This window comes from Mustela erminea, chromosome 19 (assembly GCF_009829155.1).
Source record: "Mustela erminea isolate mMusErm1 chromosome 19, mMusErm1.Pri, whole genome shotgun sequence".
NCBI classification, from domain to species: Eukaryota; Metazoa; Chordata; class Mammalia; order Carnivora; family Mustelidae; genus Mustela; species Mustela erminea.
In genome coordinates this window covers 43,651,463-43,668,348 of record NC_045632.1, presented here as the reverse complement: position 1 = coordinate 43,668,348, position 16,886 = coordinate 43,651,463, and the positions used below count along the sequence as shown (strand labels likewise).

The 16,886-nt window shown below is 47.2% G+C and overlaps 1 protein-coding gene across 2 annotated transcripts in view; it reads right to left on the bottom strand.

Annotated features, from left to right (window-relative positions):
- CDH3 (cadherin 3) overlaps window positions 1-16,886 on the bottom strand; it is a 67,010-nt gene that overhangs the window by 41,064 nt on the left and 9,060 nt on the right. Inside the window, exons 3-4 of one of the 2 annotated variants that reach the window (XM_032325207.1) lie at window positions 4,762-4,913; window positions 4,446-4,566 (exon numbers count right to left, since the gene is read on the bottom strand). In XM_032325207.1, coding sequence (XP_032181098.1) covers window positions 4,446-4,566; window positions 4,762-4,913 — 273 coding nt within the window. Of the gene's footprint in view, window positions 1-4,445; window positions 4,567-4,761; window positions 5,020-16,886 lie in introns of those variants that run through there. The other variant, XM_032325206.1, reaches the window with a different exon arrangement.

Genomic DNA, 16,886 nt, shown 5'->3' with positions numbered 1-16,886 from the left:
GAATAGAGAATGGGAAGGAAGGGGCATCTGAGGTGCTGGTAATGCTGTTTTGTTTGTTTGTTTGTTTGTTTTAACTAATCTCCACACCCAGCATGGAACCCAACATGGGACTTGAACTCACGACCCTGACATAGGCTGAGATCAAGAGTCAGATGCTTAACTGACTGAGCCAAATAGGCTCCCCAGTAATGTTGTTTCTTGATCTAGGTACAGCTACATGGGTATTTCAAATCTCTGGCAATCACTGAGCTGTACACTTATGATTTGGGCACTTTCCTCCATATATGTTATTCTTTAATAACAGTGGTTCTCTGGATGGAGACAGTTCAGCCTCAGAACTAAAGCCTCAACTGATTTGAGCAGGGAAGGTCCTTCTCTCCCTCCTCCTCCATTATCCTCCAAATGCTGTGCAGAGCTATAGTTTCCAGCCCTAGAAACTCAGTAAGCAATGCCTTCCTTACCCACGGCAGGGAGGCGAGGGCACCCTGCACTGGGTAACCTAGGAACAGAGTGCCATGTGAGGAGGTGGGGAGACGAGAGGTTTGGGACCTGCTCCCCAGGCACAAGCTAACGGTGATGTGCAACAGGCTTCAGCAACCAACCCCTAGTCCACTGCTGAGCCAGGAAGGCAGCCAGCTGGGCTCAAAGCCCTAGCCCTAGTTTCCAAATATTCATTACTGAGGCAGATTTACTGGGCACCGAGGAATCCCCCTGGATTTAAAATCCTGGCCTTGGGGTAACTGAGAGGCTCAGTCAGTAGAGCATATGACTCCTGATCTTGAGGTTGAGTTTGAGCCCCATGCTGGGTATAGATATTACTTTAAAAAAAAAAAAAAACAGCTAAAAATTAAAATGAAATAAAATCCTGGCCTCAGTTCTGACGGCCCCAGCGACCTCACGTCAAGTTGCTTATCCCCGTTCACAGCAAAGGAGAGTTACCACTACCTGCTTCGCAAGATGATTATAACCATAAAAAATATTAGACTATCAGCTCCCCAAGGGCAGGAACTTGGTTTTGTCCATAGTTTTTGCTGTAGTTCTAGAACACTGCCTGACACATGCAGATGCTAAATATATGTTTACTGAAAGAATAAAATATAGAGGGCATGGCCCAGAATGGAGGCCCCAAAACAAAAGGCAATTTTTACACAAGTTGAAATAGGCAAATTCATGTCGAAGTTAATTCATGCGCAGTCAAATTCATTACTGAAACTTTGAAGTTACCTACCAAAGCTAATGTGGGTTAGCTTTAATCTTACTGAAACACTGACTAAGGGTGAGTTGAACCTGCTGAGGGCCCATAATGAAGTAATGGATTTTTTACTGTAATTAAGCTGCCTCTCTCGACTGTCCACCATTAAGGATGTATGACCACGTTGGGTCAATCACTTTTAATCACTGTCCTAATACCATGCAAATTCCCCCTTCCCACCTCTTCTTTGTCTTTGCTTCCAGACCACCCTTGGAGGCAGCCCCACAGACTGTGCAGTTGTGGTTGTTGGGGGGAACATTCCAGCTCTGCCTCCCTCGATTAACCTCTTGCCCTCGGTGGAGGCAAGCCCAGCATCACTTGACCCAAGCCACATCACTAAGACACCGAGACACTGTATCTAAGCCAGTTTCCCTACAGGAATGTTTCTGGAAAACCTTATGATAAGAATGAATAAATGACAAATTGCTCTTTGGACAGGGGTTGCTGTTGGTGTCTGTGGGATCTGGCGTTCCAACACTCCGCTTCCTTTCCCCCACCTCCCACTTTCTGGTAGTGAAAAAAGTCACAGAACTTAGGAATCACAAACTTCTATTCAAGTCCCAGCTGGTTCCAGTAGTAATGCCTCTGGTGAAGCGACAACCACTCAGGCTTCATGGGTAAAACAGGCAGACCTTCACAAGATTGTCAGGGTTCATGCAAATACCTTCTGGGTGTTCTGTGAAGTATCGTGTCCAGAACTAAACCCAAAGGGAAAAGTCATGTTTGTGACCCTCAAGGTAGCTCCTGAGCTATTCAGCCTACAAAATTGAATCCATTAAGCTGCTTCTGTGTCTCCACCTTTGAAACCTCCAGCAGAGCTGGGTTACAGGCTTTCTGAAGTACCAACTCTGAGATTAAGAGCTCAAGCTGTTTAATAGTTACCTTACCAGCTTCAAGAGAGCGTCAGGAGGACAAAGCAAGCTCAGAGTTGTGGAAGTGCTTTGAAGAGCAAAGTGCACATGCAAACAAGGTATTAATTATATCAGATAATTTCTTTGAGCTCAACTTCATAGACACCTGTGATATTCATAACCCAGGGGCGAACAAGAGGGGCAATTGTTCTTTCGCACTAAGAAAACTTGGCTGCTTGGCCAAACTCGAGAGAGTTTGTATGTACCCTCAGGATAACCCTTTCAACATGGCTGGATCCATCCTGTGCACAGAAGACACAGAGCTGGGATGGAGGTGGGGAGGTAGAAAGATGTCAGCAGCTGAGGACTAAGAAGAGAAATATCAATATTTTTTTGTTAGGGTATGTCAGTTTATTGGAACCCACTGGACCCAGAAACCTGCTTTTACTTAAGAAAGAAGGCAGCAGCCTACTTCACAGGAAAACTACTGTAAGGACCAGTCATGTTGCAGGGAGGCTCAAGGTTAGCTAAGCACATTAACCCACTCTTTGTTTTATAACCCAGGTGTGCTCTTGGCATGAACCCACCATTTTCACAACCATAAAGCAGACATCCAAGAAAGCAGAATTTTCTCAAAAGGTTTAAAATGCCTGACATCACCAGGAAACACGTGCCAACCGGACGGTGAAATTGAAAACCTGATAACTGCTTCCCCCCAACAACCCCAAGCTTAGCGAAGTGACAGTTAATATGATATTTCTTGCTTCGGTAAGAAAGATCCGGCACAATCAACACTCAAAAGCCATGAGACTGAAGTCAGGAGAACTTGACAATGCGGGGGAGGAGTACAGATTTGGCAGAGGTCTGGTTAGCAATAAAGCTTCCTCAGGGAGCCGGAATTGGAGTTGGGGCCCTGCCCAAGTTAACATTTTTACAGGATGGCTGAGTTGCAGTTTGTTAGCCAGTCAGTAATAAACCCATGCGCAAGAATTTAAAGTTTATGAGGCATGGCCTCTTAATGCCTTTGCTTGGCTCCCTACAGCCCAGAGTTTAAGGAGCCTGGCCTAGCCAGGGTGTTAATTGTTTTGTCAATCTGCAAGGTTGTTTGGGAAAAGGGAAAAAAAAGTCTCCCACAGACTCCAGACCCCAGTCCTCTTGTGAAGGAACAAAGGAGAGCCATTCTGTCCCCTAGGCATTAGTACTTCTACATTCAAACTGGTAATTTGTACCTGGGGTGAGGGGTTTGCTGATGAAGGCATTAGAAATAGGCTAGGTGGCAAAGGTTCTTAATTGTTTTGAAAGCCACCTAAACTGTAGATCCCCTTCCCAGAAAAATGCACACACAAGTTCTTAAACAATTTTCACAGGTTAGGGATCCGCTGGAACCCCGACCCAAGGATCCTGGGTTACACCTCTGTTTAAGAACTTGTGTTTGATGGGTGTAGAAACCCCCACTGTCCCGTCTTGGATAGAGGGAAAAGAGGCCCCCATCAGCCCGCAGCTGCTCAGGTCTCATAACGCACTGGTTCTCCGCACCAAAATGACTCCCCGCTCTCAAGATTTTCAACTTTGGTGGGGGTGGGGCGACTAGTATACTAAATGATCAAAAATGTTCTTTGATCTCCCATCCACCGCATCCTCAACTCAAGACCTTCCGGCTTGGGACCCCCTCCCCACTCCCCCAACATTCCAGTCCCAAGTTGGGGGTGGGGGGCAGGGGTGTCCCACTGCGTGATGGCCCCAGCCCAGGTGTGCCAGACCCAGTTTCCACGCAGGCTGCAGGGGCGCAGGCCCTCCGGGAAGGGCAGGGTTAAGAGTGCATTCCAGCTGCCGGGGAAGAAGGGGGGGGCGGGGGAAGGGAGCACGAAGAAGAGAAACAGACCCGGTCTGTCCGTCGGAGACACAAAGCACGGTACACAAAGGGGGCCCGAGAGGGGCGAAGGGGGCTGCCCAGGGCACGGCTCATCCCCACACCTGCGCGGGGGTTGGGGGAGGAATGTGGACGACGCATTCCTTTGCGGGGGCCAGTGGGGGGAGAGCTTCCCACGTCCGGGCTGGGTGAGGAACTCAGCCGCCCCGCACCCCGAAGGTGGTCTAGGTAAGCCGCCGCAGCGGGGCAAGGAGGAGTTGCAGGTCGGACGGCGCTGTGCTCTCCATCCTTCTCTGTCCGCCATCCACCCCCACGCTAACCCCCGAGATGCTTTCCAAACCCGAGGCGGAGGCAGCGTCGCCAGAAATTCCCCCCGCCCCAGCCTGGGCACCCCTCGCGCGGACCACTGCAGCAGCCCACGTGCGACCCTCGGCCCCGCGTTTCCATCGGGATACCTCGAGGAAGGTCTTACCTTTGCTCTGCGCCTGGCCCAGATCCACCTTCGCGCCTCCAGCCACCAGCGTCACTTCAGCTTCCCCGAAGCCCGCCCCGCACGGCTCGGAGGCCACGCAAGGCAGCCAGCAAACCTGCGCCTGAGGGAAGAGGAGAAAAGGAACGGCTGGGTCACAGGCGTGCCCGGTTCTGCATACCCGGCCCGATATCCCTCGCGGGGCTCTGCTCCGCCACCTTGGCCGCAAGTAGCCCAGCAACTCTCTCCCCTCGACGCCGCCGACGCGTGCGGACCCGCCCAGCTGGACCGCTCCGGCTGGGGCAAGGCAGTGGAGTACCTTAAAGAGGAGGACGAGGAGGAGGGATGCGAGAAGCCCACTAGGGAGCTCCATAGCTGGAGAACGAAGGACGAAGAAGCAGCAGCCTCCTTGGGACAGTGCTTCGCCAAGCTTTCCCGGTGCCTTTGAGCGCCTCTGCCCGCTGGCGCTAGCGGGGTGGGGGTGGGGGCCAGGTGAGCGCAGGTGGGTGCTGATTGGTCCGGCGCCGCAGGTCCCGCCCCCTCGCAGGTGGGGCCCCCGCAGGCGTGGTGGGGACGCCCACGATACACGCCTGTATTCGCGTTAATGCAGCAATTCTGAAATGCCCACGGGCGTTTCCGGAACTGCTACCCGCAAGGAGCCAGGCTGTGTTCCACAGATTCAGGGTTCGAGGTTAAAAACAGAACAAAAACCACCCCGCTCCTCAGTCTCCGCAGCACTCGAAGAAAAATGTTTTTGTGCCTTGCAGCTACAGTGAGAAAAAAGTGGAGACGCTTCTGAACCCGACTGGAAACAGAGGCGCCCCATTCATACTCCCCCAAGGCACTGTTATCCAAAGCTTTGATGGAGGCCGGGTGTGGACGCCCCACAGCCGGCTACAGCGGGGGCTGCCCCCTGCCTCTCTCCCCACCTCCCATGCCAGGCCGCTGAGGACACAGGAGTAAGGCTTAAAGCTGGCAGTGAAGTGCAGAGAGGCCGTGTTACGGACTTTGCAGCAACTTGCGGAAGACTCATTACTTCCATTGCACAGCCCAACAACTGGAGGCTAGGAAAGAAGGCCCCAGAGTTCAGCGGCTGTTGTGGAGCCAAAGGGGGCGAGTAGACCGCGGTTATTAGCGTCATCATCTCCAGGGAACCCCTCCCCCATTAAATACAAATGTGACACTTTCTTAACTTTATATAAAATGTGAATACTTTTAAAAAGTCTTTTTTTTAAAAGATTTTATTTATTTGATAGACAGAGATCACAAGCAGGCAGAGAGGCAGGCGGAGGAGGGGGGGTGGGAAGCAGGCTCCCCGCTGAGCAGAGAGCGGGAGGCGAGTCTCCATCCCAGGACCCTGGGATCATGACCTGAGCTGAAGGCGGAGGCTTTAACCCACTGAGCCACTCAGGCACCCAAGTCTTTTTTTTTTTTTTTTTTTTTTTTTTGACGAGGCTGTTATTGGTCTGAAATACTGAATATAAGTGAAAACTTCGTACTAATCAAGCGGCCTTCTGGGAGCCTCTCACATAAACAGTTCTCCTACCGAACCCCATCCCCACCCCTTCTTGAAAGGTGGAGGAGCTAGTATTCGTCCCTCTACTTTTTTTTTTTTTAAGATTTTTATTTATTTGAGAGAGAAAGAGATCATGAGTGAGAGCGCAGAAGCAGGGGGAGCAGAGGGAGAGGGAGAAGCAGGCTCCCCACTGAGCAGGAAGCCCTATGCGGAACTCGATTCCAGAACCCTGGGATCACCACCCAAGCAGCAGGCAGCCACTCAACTGACTGAGCCACTCAGGCGCCCCAACTTTTTTCAAAAACTTTTTTAAAGATTTTATTTGACAGAGAGCAAAAGTAGAGGGGAAGCTGTAGAGGGAGAGAGAGATGCAGGGTCCCTGCTCAGCAGGGGGAGCCTGGAGTGGGACTCCATTCCAGGACCATGGGATCATGACCTGAACTGAAAGCAGACGCTTAACAACTGAGGCACCAAGCACCCCTTGTCCCTCTACTTTATTATTTTTATTTTTTTATTTATTTTATTTTATTTTTTTTAAGATTTTATTTATTTATTTGACAGAGAGAGATCACAAGTAGGCAGAGAGGCAGGCAGAGAGAGAGGAGGAAGCAGGCTCCCTGCTGAGCAGAGAGCCCGATGTGGGACTCGATCCCAGGACCCTGATATCATGACCTGAGCCGAAGGCAGCGGCTTAACCCACTGAGCCACCCAGGCGCCCTTGTCCCTCTACTTTAGACCTTGCTTTCCCCTTCAGGACACACAAGTGGGCTCCGGACACAGAAACCCTCCTGGGGGCGCCTGGGTGGCTCAGTAGTTAAGCGTCTGTCTTTGGCTCAGGCCATGATCCCAGGGTCCTGGGATCCAGCCCCACATCAGGCTCCCTCTCCCACTCCTCTTGCTTGCATTCCCTCTCTGGCTGTTTCTCTCTGTCAAACAAATAAAATCTTAAAAAAAGAGAAAGAAACCCTCCTGAGACTCAATCCCTCTACCCTGCACACCCTCTCCCCACCAAGCTGAGCTTTCCAAAGATCCTGTTCCCTGAGGCCTCTCCCTGGAGCCTCTCCCTACTTTCCCTACCTGCCCTGAGAACCCAGGCTGACACCTCCTGGTTCCTCTCCTTCCTTCTCCCCAGCTCAGATTCCAGGCTTTGAGGAGCCTGGAGTCTGTAATTATAGATTCTTTGGCCCTTTAGGGACAACCTGGTGGCTTGCCTATCTTTCCACCCATTAGGCCTGTGGCTAAGAGGAAAGCGGTTTGCGCTGGGACAGTGGTAGTCCTCTCTCCAGCTGAACACTGGCCATACCGCCTGCGTTCAAACCGGTGTTCCACCATGATTAGTACTGAGGCCTCAGGCAAGTGAAATAACCTCTTTGAGGCTCAGTTCTGCATGCATTAAGACATCTGATCTCTAAAGTACTAGGATTAAATGAATTAATACATATAAACGAGGATTAAATTAATTAATACACTTAAAACGCTAAACTCTGTACCTGGCACAGAATAAGTGCCAGACATTGCCTGGTATTGCTTTAAGATCTTGGCTTAATAGTCCTCTGCCTCGTGAGTGGTTTCTGTCCTCCTTAGCACCCTCGCATTCCCCAAACTAAGAAATGTAACCCTTCAGTTTCACCGCTGATGTTTTGTATTGGCATCTGGTATTAGGGGAGAGCTCGGTTAACTGGCTTATGGTCCCAGCGGCTGGGAGTTGGCCAGGGACAATGCACTGGAAAAGCCAGAGGCAGCTCGCTGAGCTCTGCACCTCGCTAGCCTCGGTCTATCACAGGGGTCGCTTTTCTTGCCCGTGGGGAAGTTAGCTATGCGTGCAGGAGCACATCGTGACAGGGAAGGCCCCAGATGGTACCCAGTGGCTCCGCCTAGCCTCGCCTCGCAGGTTCCAGGTTCCGCTGAGCCCGCGCGGAACTAGATGAAGCTATTAAGTGGACCGTTAAACACAGACGAGCCTGGAGATACAAGCCCTAATTAAGTAAACACCCGGCTGGAGGGCCGTTGAACTCGCTCATTTCCGCCTCCTTCTAGGGCATTCAGCATTCTGGGCGAGGGGCAGAATGAGGGGCAGAGGAGAGAAGAGAAATTGAGAGTCAGCTCTTCTGCCTTCAACTTGGACCACGCTGCTGTCTCCTCCGTGGCTCCCCCTTGTCGCTCACTCGCTCGCTCGTTCGTTCATTCATTCAGCAAATTACTTGCTGGTAGCCTGCTATGTGCCAAGCACTGGAGATACAATGGTGAACAAAACAAGCAACCTCCCCCCACCCCCGCACCCTTGGACAGTCCTTCCCTGACTGTGTGTGCGCAAGCGCGGGGGTGGGGGACCAGGTTGAGGAAAAAAACCAAGTAAGTAAATGTTAGATCATACGTGCTGTGTGCATGAACAAAGACGAAATGGAAGTGCAAATTCGTGAGACAGAAAGTAGGGGCACCTGGCTGGTTCAGTTGGTGGGACCCTGTGACTTTTTTTTTTTTTTTTTAAGATTTTATTTATTCATTTGAGAGAGAGAGCACAAGCAGAGGGAGTGGCAGAGGGAGAAGCAGACACCCTGCTGAGCAGGGAGCCCAACACGGGGCTCTATCCCAGGACTCTGAGATCATGACCAGAGCTTAAAGCAGAGGCTTAACCATCTGAGCCACTCAGGTGTCCTGAGCCTGCAACTCTTGATTTCAGGGGCATGAGCTGAAGGCCTGCAATAGGCAAAAAGACGGCTTAAAAAAACAAAAATCAAAAAACACACGAGACAGAAGGTAGGGTTGGAAATTGTACATAACGTGATCCAGAAGGTGTTTCCAACAGAATCCAGGAAGAGACAGAATCATCCAAGCTAGAGGGTTCAAGTCTTACTGAGGAGCCTAGAGGAATGGACAGGGTTCAGAGAATCAAAAGGGATATTGAGGCTCTGGGGACCAACAACAACAGAGAGGCCTTAGAACTTTGAGGACTGAAGGGCAAGGGGAGGAAATGATGTCACTGAAAGTTGGGAGTTGGGGAGAGCTGGAGAGTAGGGGAAGGACTCCCCCTGCCAATGCAGCTGCTATCTGGCCAGGGCAAGCAGGTGGGATGTAAGAAAACTCCAACATCTTTCTCCTTTTGCCATTCATCTCCCAGCAGCACTTCCTATGGGTCTAACCCACCCAGAAGCCTGTGGGCAGGAGAGCCCAGGTGCTATGGTCTCTAGGGGTCATTTCTCCAGTCACAGGGCAGGATGGAGAAAACAGAGAATGGATGAGGGGTGGGCGAGCAATGGGGAAAGCCAAGAGGCCTCACTGAGAAATGGACATTTGAACAATACAAGGAAGTGAAGAAACAAGTTACAGTAAGGATATCTGAAGAAAGAGTATTCCAGGCCGACAAACCCAAGCAAAGGCCCTGAGGCAGTGGATTACTTGGGACAGAAAAAAATTAAAAAAATAAATAAATAAAAGGAAGAATGTCTGGAGTAGAATGACAAGTAGGAAATGAGTCAGAGTTAAGAGGGTGGGGAACAAATCTTACAGAGCATCACAGGCCATTGTAAAAACCTACTGAGTGGGAGGGGAGGAAGACCCTGGAGGCTGTAAGCAGAGGCATAGCCTTGAGACCACAGGGAATGAGGGTAGAAGTTGGGAGGTCAACGCGGATCCTACTGCAATCATCCACACAGAAGCAGAAACAGCTTGGTTTAGGGTAGACACTGTAGAAGGGATAAGAAATTACCAGATTAAAAAGTACCCAGAAAATAACAAGTGTTGGCGAGGATGTTAAAAAATTGGAACACTTGTGCGCTGTGGGTAGAAATGGAAAATGGTGCAGCCACTATGGAAAACAGCATGGCGGTTACTAAAAAAATTAAAAATAGAATTTCCATATGAGATAGCAATTCCACTTCTGGTTACATACTCAAAAGAATTGAGAGCAGGGATGCACAGAGATATTTGAACATCCACGCTCATAGCAACATTATTTGCAATAGCCAAGAGACAGGAGCAATCCAAGTGTCCATCCACAGACGAATGAATAAACAAAATGTTCCCTAGGTACAGAGTCTCAGTTTTGCATGATGAAATGAGTTCTGTGGAAGGATTGTGGTGATGGTTGCGTGACCGTGTGAATGTACTTAATTCCACTGAACTGTATACGAGTTTCACCATGACTTTTAAAAAGTTTCTAAAAAAGTAATTAGATTCTGGGTGTATTTTAAAACTATTGCCAGGGTGCCCGGCTGGCTCAGTTACTAGAACATGCGGCTCTTGATCTTGGGGTTGGGAGACAGAGCTGAAGTTGGGCGTAAAGAAGACTTAAAACATTTTTTTTTTTTAGGGAACCTGGATGGCTCAGTTGGTTAAGCATGATCCTGGAGTCCCAGGATCAAGTCTTGCATCAGGCTCCTGACTTGGTGGAGAATCTGCTTCTCCCTCTGACCCTCCTCCCCTCATGCTCTCTCTCTCCCTCTCTCTCTTTCATTTTCTCTCAAATAAATACATAAATAAAATCTTTAAAAATTAAAAAAAAATATTGCAAATAATAATATTACCCAAAGGATTGGCTATGAGTTCGAGAGAAAGAGTGGGTCAAGGATGACTCCAGCCTTTGGGGCCTCAGCAACCAGCAGGATAGCAATGCCATTTCTTGAGTTTGGGAAGGTGTGTGTAGTAACACTATCAGGATACTGCTCAGACCCTCCCTGGGATCCCTTTAAAGTTTTCTGAGTTCCCCTTTCTCAGCTTCTGTGAGCTGATGCTCCTAGTACCCTGCACATGTGACTCTCTTCAGAAGCCTGACCATCGACTCTTGGGGTCCCTTTGCCCTTGCAAGGAAGTGCCCAGGGTCATGAGTTCATGCCCTGTACTGGACTCCATTTTGGGTGTGGAGCCTACTTAAAAAAAAAAGGGAGGGGGGCACCTGAGTGGCTCAATCAGTTAAGCCCCTGACTTCAGCTCAGGTCATGATCTCAGCGTCTTGAGATCAAGCCCTGTGTCAGGGTCCCTGCTCAGCGGAAACTCTGCTTCTCCCTCTCCCTCTGCAGCTCCCCCTGCTTATGCTCTATCTTTCTCCCAAATAAATAAATAAAATCTTTTTAAAAATTAATAAATAAATCCTGAATCCAGCTCTTCTGATATATGAGACCTTAGGCAGGTGACTTTCTACTTACTCTCTGTGCTCCAATATTCTCATCTATAAAATAGGATAAATATAGTAACACCTTCCTCATAGGTTATATCACTGTTTTTGTAAAACACTTTAGAACATGATAAACGTAAGTGTTAAATTGTATTAATTGTCCCTCCCCTTTCATCGAGGATTTCCTCAATGAAAGATAGTTTTTGCCTGCTTTGTTCACAGTGCAGAACAGCCTAGCATAGGGGCGCCTGTTTGGATCAGTGGGTTGGGCCTCTGCCTTCGGCTTGGGTTGTGATCTCAGCATCCTGGGATCGAGCCCCGCATGGGTCTCTCTGCTCAGCAAGGAGCCTGCTTCCCCCTCCCCCCTGCCTGGCTCTCTGCCTACTTGTGATCTCTGTCTCTGTTAAATAAATAAATAAATAAATAAATAATATCTTAAAAAAAAAAAGCCTAGCATAAAATACTCAAATATTTATTGAATGGATGAAATCAACAAGATGCAACTTATAAGCATAGTAAGTGCTTATAAGTGCTAGATGCATAGTAGAAGCAAAACTCGTGTGGGTTGCCTGACGCACCTCACAGAGCTGAGGAGAGATCCAATGCGCTAACATAGGGCTAAGTATTTAGCAAAGAATCATACAAATAATACAAGTCATAATAAAGCCAACTACTACCATTTCCTGAGGTTCAGATTCTGTACTAATTACTTTTCATGCATGAACTCACTCAAATCCTCACAACTCTACACAGTCATTCATATTATTACCTTTCACTGATGAGAAAACAGTTTAAGTCCCTTGCCCAAGACCACACACTAAGGCAGAAGCAAAGCCACAGTGTAACAGAGTTCTGCCTCACTCCAAAACTCACTGTCTGAACCAGTTGCCAAGCTGCTATCTGTCAATATTTGCTGGAAGAATGAATTTGTGAAGCAGGTCTTCGGTACATTAGGAAGAATTCCATAATATCCGATCCTTTCTCTTAAAAACCTCTTAAAATAAACATATTTGCCCCTGATTCAAGGTTAAATTCTGGGTCCTGCAAGAAACATTTAGAAAGAGCTTTTCTGCCCATTTTTGGTAGCAAAATTCCCAGATCTCCCCTCCCACACAGCATACTTAGGGGGATGTGTCCCAAAGACAAGCGGGTATTTTGCAGTCTTTTTCTAGGAAGGAGCCTTAAAACAGGGTGGGGTCCTATTTCCTGTCCCTCCCCTCCACTGCCCAGTGCTCTGCACAAATGATTCCATAGTCTTGCTTCTTTATATTTGTTCTTGATTTCTCTGGGACCCTCCTTTTTGTCTGGTGACGTCACTGGCTAGCTCCTTCCATCTATCACTTCTGAAGACTGCAAGGTGCTGAGGCAGCTGACCCCAGCAAGAAACCTGATCCATATACCTTCCCTTTCCTTGAGTCTTTGGAGGGGCTGTGCTGCCTTTAGCATCAGTGAATTTCTGCCAAGGCCTGAGCTGTCAGTTTCCAAAGACCAGCAGCCAAGCATTTATATATGTGTGTACAATGAGCACACAGAATCAATTAATCAATAAGCACTCACAAAACCCTGAAGACCCGTGGTTGGCTAGGGTCTAGAAACTTTGAGTACTATAGGGATGGAAAAGGGCCTTGAAGAAAACAACAACAACTACAACATAACAATAATCTGTCCTCAAAGGCATTCTTCATACTTCCCCTGAGAGGCACTGATGACCCTCGGATTAGGTTTCCCAGGCTCACTTGAGAGATGACTTCCTGCTGGGATCAGTCAATGGGAAGCACTAGGAAGCTTGGAGGCAGGACAATGAAAAAGCCAGGGTATTTATTCTCCTGCATCAGTGTCGTGGCAATGGCTGTGTCTTGTCTATAGCTCCAGCTATGGGTCCAGGTTCTAGTAACACCACCTTTCCCCTCTCTTCTTCCTGCTAAGTGGTGGATGACTTCTTGCGGCCTAATCTATAGGTTGCATCACTGTCCCCTATTTGACTTCTCAGCCTCTCTGTCACCTCTGCATTAAGTTCCCTCCAAAGACTCACAGTGGTTTTGCTTTCCATATTGGATGTTGATTGATAGGAGAGTTAAAACACAGTACTTGCTATGGCTGAGACAGTGTTCTAGATACATTACATAAATTAACTTACTCAATTCCACCATCTGAGGAATGATTACATTTTACAGATTATAGTTTACATTTACATCTTACAAAACTGAGGCACTTAGAGTTTGATCTACTCTAAGTAACATCCCAAATCTGGATGCATATCAGAAATTGCCCAGGAGATGCCAGCAATGTTTGATTTCTTGTTCTGGGTGGTGTATACATGTCTGTGCTCACTTAGAGGAAATTTATGGAGCAATAAATCCATGGTTTTATACTCTTCTGTGTGTATACACGTCAAGAAAGATCCAGTTTGTAAAATGGCATTTAGCAAGGAAAAAGACACTGTTTTCAAGATGTTTGTGAAGAGTTAATTTTTTCACCTAAAATGACTCAGAAAAAAAGTAACATTTTGAAAGTACCATATTTCTTTTATATAGTTTATGATTGTAATCATATGAAACAAAATTAAAATTAAACATTTTAAGTAAAACAAAACAGTTTTAAGTCTTATAAAAATAGGGGCACCTGGGTGGTTCAGTTGTTAAGTGTCTGCCGTTGGCTCAGGTCATGATCCTGGGGTCCTGGGATTGAGCCCCATGTCAGGCTCCCTGCTCAGTGGGGAGTCAGCTTCCCCCTCTGCCTGCCACTCTGCCTGCTCCTGCTCTCTCTTTGTCAAATAAATAAAAATCTAAAAACAAAAAAATATTCATCATAAATATAATCTCTGATGTCTACTGTTAGATCAACATTTGTTAACCCTTTTCCTCCTGTAGGACTGGGTAATTTTAAACTTAAGGATATTATTAAAAATGCTACAGTGGGGGACGCCTGGGTGGCTCAGTTGGTTGAGCGGCTGCCTTCGGCTCGGGTCATGATCCCAGCGTTCTGGGATCGAGTCCCACATCGGGCTCCTTGCTCGGCGGGGAGCCTGCTTCTCCCTCTGCCTCTAGCCTGCCACTCTATCTGCCTGTGCTTGCGCTCTGTATCTCTCTCTCTAACAAATAAATAAAATCTTTAAAAAAAAAAAAATGCTACAGTGGGGGTCCCTGGGTGGCTCAGTGGGTTAAAGCCTCTGCCTTTGGCTCAGGTCATGATCCTAGGGTCCTGGGATCGAGCCCCACATCAGGCTCTCTGCTCAGCAGGGAGCCTTCTTCCTCCTCTCTCTCTGCCTGCCTCTCTGTCTACTTGTGATCTCTGTCAAATAAATAAATAAAATCTTTAAAAAAAAATGCTACAGGGCACCTGGGTGGCTCAGTGGATTAAAGCCTCTGCCTTCGGCTCAGGTCATGATCCCAGGGTCCTGGGATCGAGCCCTGCATCAGGCTGTCCGCTCCGTGGAGAGCCTGCTTCCTTCTCTCTCTCTCTCTCTCTGCCTGCCTTTCTGCCTACTTGTGATCTCTGTCTGTCAAATAAATAAATAAAATCTTAAAAAAAAAAAAATGCTACAGTGAAAAAAAAAAATTGCCCAGGAAGCCAATTAAAGTTACAGCAGGTGATGGATACCATCCTAGCCCTCTGAATCAGACCTGCCAGTCCCTGGGGCCCAGAAATCTGGATATTTAAAAGCTCCCCAGGTGATTCTGATGCAACTAACCCAGCACCCCTCCATGAACTGGTATTCAGGGAATCCTGACCTTGTTTTGGTGATGAGGACACATAGATCCAGGTAGGGAAAATGATCTGCCCGTGGTTGCACAGCAAACTCTATGGGAGACAAGAACACTGCCAAGGACAGCAACTTCAAGGTCACATGGCTGGCTTCTAATGTTTGGACTCATTTTCCCTAGGAGCCATCTGAAGCCACTTATTATTAGAAATGTTTTGGAAAATTCAGCATGTAAACAGACATGTGCAGGATTGCTGAGTGGCTGATCAGTGTTTGGAAAAGAAAAAAAAGAGGCAGTTTCATCCACTTAGTCTTATTTTCAGTCCTTTCTGAATAAGTTCGTTAATCCTGCCTCCATTCTAACCTTCCCCATTCTGACCAAGACTGTGGTTGGGCCAAGAATTCATACTTTTTAACAGGGGCCTAAGGTAATCTGACAATTTGGAAAATAGATCAAAGTCCAAAAAGCCCAGAATCTAAATGGAGTTTGTAATAACCAACCCCATAAGGGTTAGATTTTTGTCTCCTCCCCATTCCCCATTACTATATTCCCAGCACCAATGACAGTGCCTGGCACACAGTAGCAGCTTAATAAATATTTATTGAATGAAATAATAATACTATTTTTTTCTTGCATTTTGAAAATATTTTCTGTACCATTATTCCCTGATCCCCACAATGGACAGAATAGATACTAGGGTCCTCGTTTTACAGAAAATAAAACTGAGTTCAGAGAGACAAGGTGACTTATCAGATCACATAGCTAGACAGAGCCCGCATCGGGCTCTCTGTTTTGCAGGGAGCCTGCTTCCTCCTCTCTCTCTGCCTGCCTCTCTGCCTACTTGTGATCTGTCTGTCAAATAAATAAAATCTTTAAAAAATATATTTAAAAAATTAAAAAAATAAAATAAAATAAAATTCCTAAAGACCTCCCCACTGTGCTCTGTCAAGGTTCTGCATGGTCTAGTCCCCACTTACCTCTCCATTCATTACACTGAAGAAATATTTACTGAGGACCAACCACATGTTAGATACTATTTTGCACATTAGGGATGCAGGAGTAAATCAAACAAGGTCCTTGCTTTCATGGAGTTTATAGAAAAAAAAAAGTAGATAAATAAACAAATTAGATAATGACAGACTCCTGAGAGTGTTTAGATGGGGATGCCTGGGTGGCTCAGTCAGTTAAGCATTGGACTTTGGCTCAGGTCATGATCCCAGCATCCTGGGATTGAGTCCTGCATCAGGCTCCCTTCTCCATGCTTCTCTCTTTGCCTCTGCTACTATCTCTCTGTCAAATAAAGAAATAAAACCCTTAAGAAAGGATGAAAGAGTGAGCTAAGATGGAAATAAAGTAACAAGATAGTCTCTGGGGAATGGTCAGGACAGATATTCTAAGAAGGCAACACTGAAGCTAAGACCTGAAGGTTGAAAAGAAGCCAGTCATGGAAAAGTTGGGAGAAAGTATTCCAGGCAGAAGGAACAGCATGTGCAAATACCTTTGCTGAGGTAAACAACTTCTAGAAACCAGGAACAAAGTAGACAGTTGTGGCAGAAGTAGAGTGAGTCGGAGAGAGAGAGATGAAGTAAGACTGGAGAAAATAGGTGAGAGCCAGATCATATAGGGCTCTGCAGCAATAGAAACTGGTCTTCTATTCCTTGACCAAAAAAAAAAAAAAAAAAAAAAAAGCTACTGAACAGAGGAGGAATATGAGCTGATTTATATTTTGTAACAACCCTCCTAGCTCCCGTGTGAAAATGAATTGGGGACAGGAGGAATGAAAGTAAGGGACAAGAGAGGAGGCTGGTGCTAGGCCCAGAAAAGAGAGGACAAGCTTGCTGGGACCTTAGGAGAAGATGGAGTAGAGCTGTCAGATTCCCGATAGAGCTTCCAGGTGAAATTGACAAGACTGGATGATAAACTGGTCTTGAGGATGAAGGGGAGGAGGAGATGGTGCTATTTATGGAGGAAGAATCAGGTGCAGGAGGAATCAAGAGTTCCATCTGGATTGTGAAGTTGGAGCTAGGCACACACAGATACTGAGTTTACCACGGACCATGGATGGGTATCTCTAAAGAGATGATACTTAAACACAATAGATTAGCCCTGATGTG